General features: G+C 46.6%; 1 protein-coding gene across 1 annotated transcript in view; it reads left to right on the top strand.

Moving 5' to 3' along the window:
- The first annotated feature begins 282 nt into the window (after positions 1–282).
- HEATR6 (HEAT repeat containing 6) overlaps positions 283–7,548 on the top strand; it is a 23,141-nt gene continuing 15,875 nt past the window's right edge. Inside the window, exons 1-4 of the mRNA XM_005298935.4 lie at positions 283–562; positions 3,269–3,376; positions 3,832–3,972; positions 5,995–6,110. Coding sequence (XP_005298992.2) covers positions 326–562; positions 3,269–3,376; positions 3,832–3,972; positions 5,995–6,110 — 602 coding nt within the window. The 5' untranslated portion in view covers positions 283–325. The remainder of the gene's footprint in view (positions 563–3,268; positions 3,377–3,831; positions 3,973–5,994; positions 6,111–7,548) is intronic.

The raw sequence follows: 7,548 nt of genomic DNA, 5'->3' as shown, positions 1-7,548 counted from the left end.
CCTGGGTGCAATGGAGCTGGGGGGGGGGTGATGGGGACTGGGCCCTAGGGAGCTGGGGTGTGTGTGTGTGAGATGGGGAGTGGGGCCCAAGGGAGCTGGGGGGGGGGATGGGGACTGGGCCCCTGGGTGCAATGGAGCTGGGGGGGGTGATGGGGACTGGGCCCTAGGGAGCTGGGGGCCAGAGGAGCTGCGCCCTTAGGTGCAATGGTGATGGGCCCCCTGGGTGCAAAGGAACAGATGGCGGGGGGAGGAGGGGCGCCCAGGGACCCTGACCCGGAAGTACTACCCGGTTGCCATAGCACTGACGCCGGCCCGGCCGGGGAAGATGGCGGCGGCTGTGGCAGTGGCGGGACCTGGGGAGGAGGCAGCGGGCCCTGAGCCCGAGCCCAGCGGCTCCATCCGGCGCTACCTGGCCCGGCTCGGCGCGCTGCGGCCCCTGCCCGGCCCGGATCGGGAGGGCGAGAGCGGCCGCCGCACCGAGCTGCACCTGCTGTTCGACCAGCTCATCTCCGAGAACTGCGGCCCGGGGGCGCCGGGGCCCACGGGGGCGCCGAGCCCGCAGGTAACGGGGGCCCGAGCCTGACACGGGGGGGGTGAGCCCGCGGGTACCGGGCTGAGGAATGAGCCCGATACGGGGCGGGGCCAAGCCGCTCCAGGCGGGCTCGAGGGACCGGCCGGGGGAAATGGGGACCGGGGTGGGGTGGGAAGGGAGGAAGCTCGGGGGGGGGGAGAGGGGGCAGGATGGGACCCAGGTGAGTGTGGGATGGAAGCTGGGGCGGGGGCAGGGAGGGGCTGCAGCAGCTCGGAAGGGTTGTCGGGAGTGAGGGTATGGAGTAAAGGAAGCTGGGTGGGGTGGGACTAGTCCTATCTCCTAATACTCTGCCAGGCTATCACTGAGGGTGCTCCCTTGCTGCCCCCCCCCCCCCCCCGGTTTGCTTTCCCTGGGGAAATGCCACCTGCCCCCCAGAGACTGATCATGATTTAAACCATAACATGGAGGGGGATGAGTGTTGCTGCCCCAGTTGAGCGTAATGGTTCAGTACAGGCCTGTTCTCAGCCCACCTGTAGGATGGAAACGTTCAGAATGGCCATGTCTATGCTAGAAACTTGTACTTCTTTCCTACTATCACGGTGTAGGTAGTGGTACAGCCCCTAGTCTGGATGCACGTCTGTCAGGATAGTTGTGCTTTATGTCAGTATAGCTATTCCCATATGGGAAAGGGAATAACTATACTGGCATAAGTCACCTTTATACTAGCATGGGTATATCTAGAGCTTTTACTAACGAGTATAACTGTTTAGGTTAAAAAAAAATCATCCCCTAACCAGCATAGTTATATTGGTACAACTTTCAAGTGTAAACCAGATCATTTTGGCGATCCACTGTTGAACCAGTTTCCTTGCTGTTGCAGCCCCACGTGCTTACCGAAACAACAGTCAGGGAATTGTAACGTTAACATTAGCTCTGCCCCTCTGCTGCAATTCACATATGGGTCAGGTGCCCTTTGTCCACTTCCTGGTGTTATAACCATGTTAACTCTGCCTGCTTCCCCTCATCTACCCTCTTTATATGGCTGATAGACCTACTAGCTTATCGATAGGTCACAACACACCAGAGCTGGCCAAAAATTCGAATTTCCAGTTTATGGGAAATTTTATCATTTTGAAGTTTGGTTTCAGACCAAGCCCAATTTTTTTTCAAAATTTCCCAAGAACTAGAAGTTCCAAAATACATTATTTCTGAAAGGAAGTAGGTTTCCTGGATTCCCCATCAGTCCCTCTGTGAAATTGACATTATTCATGTCAGTTTCACAGTCCCCGCCCCTTTAGCAAGTTCTGGGACAGGTTGGCCATGCCCACTCTCCCAGGACTGGGGACCCCAGAGCCTCCAACCTCCTGGGCAAGTTGGCTCCCTGGGCTGCCTGAATCCCATAGCCTGGGAAGCCAGCTGCCCTGAGAGTTGGGAATCCTGGGGAGCCCAGCTCAGTAGCAGGAATTCTGGAAGTCCTGAGAGCCCCAGCTTGAGTTTAGCCTCTCAGGCTCCTTATTGTAGTGTCAGAAGCCTAGACCCTGCAGTGCTGTCTACACAGCAGCTGGGAGGGCACTTCCAAGTGCATGTAGACATACATGCACTAGCTCTTGCAGGCTAGTGCTCAAAAAATAGTGGTGTGGCCATGGTAGCATAGGTGGCAGCTCGGACTAGCCACTCAAATGAGTACCTAGGGGGTCAGGTGGGCTTATACTCGGGCAACTAACCAAAGCCATCATGACCATGCTGCTGTTTTTAGCATGCTAGCTCAAGTCTGTCTATCCACCCTGGGTAGCATCCTCCAGCTGCCACATATACATACTCTGAGAGTCACGGCTTTTAGGAGTGCCATGCTTCCAGCTCTCGCAGCAGGGAGTCTGGAAGCCATGGCCGAGTTGTGCTGTAATAGTCGCCTGCAGTGGGGTAAGGTCAGTGGTAGCAGACATCTCTGGTTTATATGCCATGGGTAGGAGAAGATGATGGACATCATTAAGGTGGTTGTTAGCACTTTCTTTGACAATTTCCTGTCTCTGCAGCATTTAGATTCTCAATTACTGCACAACATCTTAGTAATTGTTTTGTCGGGGGAATAAATTAACTATGCAAAAATGAAGATAATTTATTGCGGGTCCGTTGTATATAGCATGCTACTCTGACATTCAGTAACAGTCTTTAATTACCCATTAGTCTTCCTATTTGTTTTTCACAGCAGTCGCCCAGCTTTTCTTTTCATTTTGGGAAGTGCTTAGGATAATCTTTTCCTTTCACCCTAATATTTTAGACATTGCTCCTTTTTCCTTTCCTCTGTTCCTTGGTTTCCTACCTCCTCTTTTTTCTTTGGCCTTTATTATATGTTATGCCTTGGTCTTTAAATATTATTTCTCTCAGTGCTGGTTTCTTAAGTGGTATTTTGCATGTTTAGAGGCAGTTGGATGCCTATGTCATATGGACAGTCAGTGGGACAGTCTACTCACTAGGTGCTCTATTGACTTCAGTTGTGCTCCACACAGAATCACAGGACTGGAAGGGACCTTGAGAGGTCATCTAGTCCAGTCCCCTGCACTCATGACAGGACTAAGTTATCTAGACCATGGATCCAGGTGTTCTGCCCATGCAAATCCATTTGCACAATTGAGACCTTAGCTGGTGGGATGGTCTCTACTCTGGAGCCACAATTTTGTATTGTCTCAGTGATAAATAATCATTAAAGCTTCTGCCTCTTTTTTTTTTTTTCTCCAGGATGTTTGTGCTCTACTTGTTCAAGCCTGTCAACTGGTTCCTCTCAATCAGGAACATCTTGTCAACAAAGTTTGTCAGCTCATTCATCATTTACTTAACAGATTCCAGGTATGGAAAATTTGATGGTTCTGTCCCTACCCTTCCAAGCACATGGATGTGGGCCAAAAGGGCTCTCGCCTCCATGAGGCAGAACCAATAGAGAGGACCTAATATGAATGTGCTTGGATTTTCACCTTCCTATTCATCCTGCCATTCTTCTGATCTACAGTCCTAACTTGGCTATGTCTGGCTAAAGGGTTGCTGATGTAAGAACTACATGTGCTGACCCTCTCACAGGAGACGGAAAAGCTTGTGTATCATGCCTTCAGTCTTGGGGAAAACAAGAATCCCGTGGCCGTTTCCTAAATGTAGGCTGTTTCTGTAGCAGCATGAATTTCTAACAGCCAAATCATTTGAGTCACTACCCAGCTAGAGGAATGTTACCCTGACTTGAACAATGTGCAATATAATAAGGATGCCTTTTGGAAGTTCTTTTTAAATTCTGTATTTTTATATGATGACAGGTAGTGGTTGATGAACAGAATTTGGATTTTCTTCTGTCCTATTCCATCTCTGCTCTCAAACAGTGCAGCTCTTGGACACACACTGAAATTCTGCAAGCCTTAGCAGCTCTTGTTTACAACAATGGACCTAACTGTCAGAAGGTAGGTTGAAAGCTGTGCTGAATTTATTGCTAAGAGAAAGTGAACTCCAAAGCCTCAGATTCCCTACACTTCCTTTCCTCCAAAAGAAAAGAAAAATGTCATATTCCCAGACACACATCCTCTCAACATTAACTCCTAACATAGTGTCAGTAATTGAAGGGTAAAGCACATTACAGGGATGTTACAAATCCATGTTACAAATCCATGAAATTCAAAGTTAAGGTTACACTGAAGAGAAATCCAAACATATTAAGGCAAGAAATTCACAGTGAAGGCACCAAACAACTTTAACTTTGCCCTGTTGTGAGGCTGTACAATAACCATAGCATTATGTTTTACTGTTTGTTGTTCCAGATTAGATTAAATTGTTTTAATATACGCTTCAGATTTTTTTCATATTTTTTCCACTTTTAGCATTATTATAGGGCAAAGTAACCCCAAAGCAGCCAGAGCACACGAGCCAGTTAATCATTATCTGCTTGTACAGCTGCTTAGCGTCGCCAGATCAGCACAAAGCAGCTACAGCACACTGGTGAATGTGGACCTTAATTTGCAATTGACTTATTGGTTTAGATGGTTGTGTGAAGGCAGGCCGGCCCCTGGTGTCCCCATCTCAGCCAGATGGAGAGTTGACCCTAGACAGAATTGCCCTTCTGCAGCATGTGCACTGCCTCCCTGTGAGAGCCCATTTCCTGCTATAAAGGCAGATTCCTGTGCAGGAGTGGGCTTTGGATTATGCACCACTCTCCAGGGTGTTCAGCACACAGGGCCGGCTCCAGCGTTTTTGCCACCCCAAGCGGCAGGGGGGGGGGAGAAAAAAAAAAGGCGCAATCGCACGATCAGCAGCAGCTCTACCGCCAACGCTTCATTCTTCGGTGGCAATTCGGTGGCAGGTCCTTCACTCCGAGAAGGACTGGGGGACCCGCCGCCCAAGAGCCGGATGTGCCGCCCCTTTCCGTTGGCTGCCCCAAGCACCTGCTTGCCGCGCTGGTGCCTGGAGCCGGCCCTGTCAGCACGCTCCCTCGGGGCTCCTTGCGCTCAACGGGAACCTGAGATTCAGGCAGCAGCAGGATCAAACCCTCATTGTACAATGGAGCCGAAATAGCAGTGCCATGAGAGCCTTTCAAGCACTGATGCCGAAGTTAGCATGAAGCTATCGGCTCTTTAAAGAGCAGTGACAGCTGCGCTAAGTGGCCTACCACTGTGAACTCCTGACACCACTGACTCATTACAACCAATATAATTTTTGCTTGCAAATTAGCTGTAGAAGAAAGGTATTCATGGGCTGAGTTACCTGTGATGTCACAATGATACCTCTTAAGAGTTCCTGAGCTGTTGACTTGAACCTGTCTGTAGGCTGTATAACAATAGCATTTAGATACAATTGTTAATAACTTAGCTTAATGACAACCTAGTATCTTCAGATATAGTCTGTGTACAAGGTATTAATTAACTTTAATTATCTGCAAAATGTGAAGTGTCTATGTTGTTCCATTGTTAAGAACTTTTGGGACAGAGAAAAGACAAACGCAGACAGTAAATTTCTTAACGCATTTTTAAATTAATTTTACTTTATAAACTAGTTAATGGATTTACTTTTAAATGCTCAGAAAATTCATTCTAAACCCAAAGAGCAAGTGCTGTAAATTTGGGAAGGGTGTGCCATATTTTTCATACAAAACAAGGAGGTTGCAGCTCTGTTTAAGTACAAAATGGAATGTAGTCTGAACTATAGCGTCATGACCAATGCCTCCATAATAATGAATGACAACTTTGATTAGAAATGATGTTCAGTTGCAGAGGATATAGAAATCTTAGTTCTGTCTGAATATCAGTCAAACCTATTCTGTAGTTGGTATATTTATATCTAACTATAAGATTTAAGGAGTAGCTTGATTTATATCATATTGACTATAGATCTGTTGTTCTGAAGTAAAAAGGGAATTTGCCAATTGATTTGCATTCACCAGACCTGACTGTGTATCTTGTTGGCCCATAGTGACTGTTAATGGTTTATTTTAGTATCTCCCGGATTTGCTGGGGAAGAGCGGACTGTTGGTACAGTTCAGTGATCTTGCTCAACCTGACGTGGAACTCAGGAGGGCAGCAGTACACAGCATGGCAAATCTATGTCTCAGGTATTAAATCAAGTCTTTTAAAGTGATTTGTGTGGGTGCTTTAAAAGATGGGTGTCTGGAAATGCTGACAGCCAGCCTGTTCAGTCCACCTGCTAAGCACAGTAAAGGCGAGAGCAATGCGATGGTTTCAGGGCCACGTTGATTAATGGGACTTTGCCTTTTGATTAAAGCCAAAAGAAGTAGTTTTTTTTTTTCCCAACAGCTTTGTTCTGTGTTACATCCTGGAAGTTATAAACATGACTTGTGTGTGAAAGTTAAAACTGCAGTGCTCCTAGCCGTTGTCATACTAATTCGGGGAAAACCAGGAATTCTCAGATTTCCAAAAATAAATTATTATTAAGGACATTTAATTTAAGAGGGGGGAAAGGCAGGTATGTTCTGCTACCTGGTCTGTGCAGCAGTAGTCAGTCGGTTAATGTGGTTGTTAATGTTTATGAAACAATTGATTACATCTTGCATTGGGATTATCTGTTGCACTGGAATGGTTGGTCTATGAATGATTTGTTATAAGATTCCAAGAATTAATAAGTTGATGCCAGAGCAAGATCTCATTACATCCGAAAACCTCCACTAAACTATTCAAATACAGAGGGACGTTTTTTCTTGTTTGTCTATGACAAACTTAGACTGAATAATTTATCAGTCTAAGCCAGCAGGAGTTTAGACCTGCTCTAAAGAGCTTTGCAATTATGAAGGAAGGTTTGATGTCCCACGGAATGGGACCCTTAAAAAAGAAGAGTCTTCCGAGGTCCTGGATGAGGTCACTTAGATATGAGCAAAGTGCAGCGTCTGGTGGTTTTGAATGTGATTTTCTAATTGGATTCTACTGTCAGGAAAATCACTTGCGGTATTTGAGTCGTTTGGTGAACATTATCAAACGTGCACACCGGTGACTTGAAGTAATTAAACATATGGGCACCAGCTGCTTAGGGATCCAGCACAAAGAAAGTTGTTTAATGAGTCTAGAGCCACTGCACTAATGGTCATGTTATGATAAGCTGATATGCAGGTAGCACAGATTGAAGTGGTGTAGTGATTGCCTCCTTTATATTCATTAGTAAAGGAAGATGGGAGGCTATTTAAATAAAAAAAAGGTAAACACGTCACTGCATTAAGGCAGTCTATGTTTTCACAAAAACAAAGGAAAATGTAAAAGCCTTTCAGGGTCATATTAAGGGCTAAATTGTATCCCAAGATATATGCATGCAGCTTCATTAATTCACCTGGGCACCCGTGTCTGAGGACATTCCCAGCAGAATAGTGACAACGCTCCTGTTGGTGTCATTCTGCACCTACTCGCAGCCTGGAAAATCAAACTTAGGAATCCACTTTAATTAGGCAGGAGAAGCCAGAAGTTAGAGTAAATTTACGTGTACTGAGATTTTACTAACCAGTGTTTCCAGACAGTATTTACGGTGCTAGAGTTTCATCCTTTGTA

This window comes from Chrysemys picta, chromosome 19 (genome assembly GCF_011386835.1).
Source record: "Chrysemys picta bellii isolate R12L10 chromosome 19, ASM1138683v2, whole genome shotgun sequence".
Lineage (NCBI taxonomy): Eukaryota > Metazoa > Chordata > Testudines > Emydidae > Chrysemys > Chrysemys picta.
This window is presented reverse-complemented; position numbering and strand designations above follow the sequence as displayed.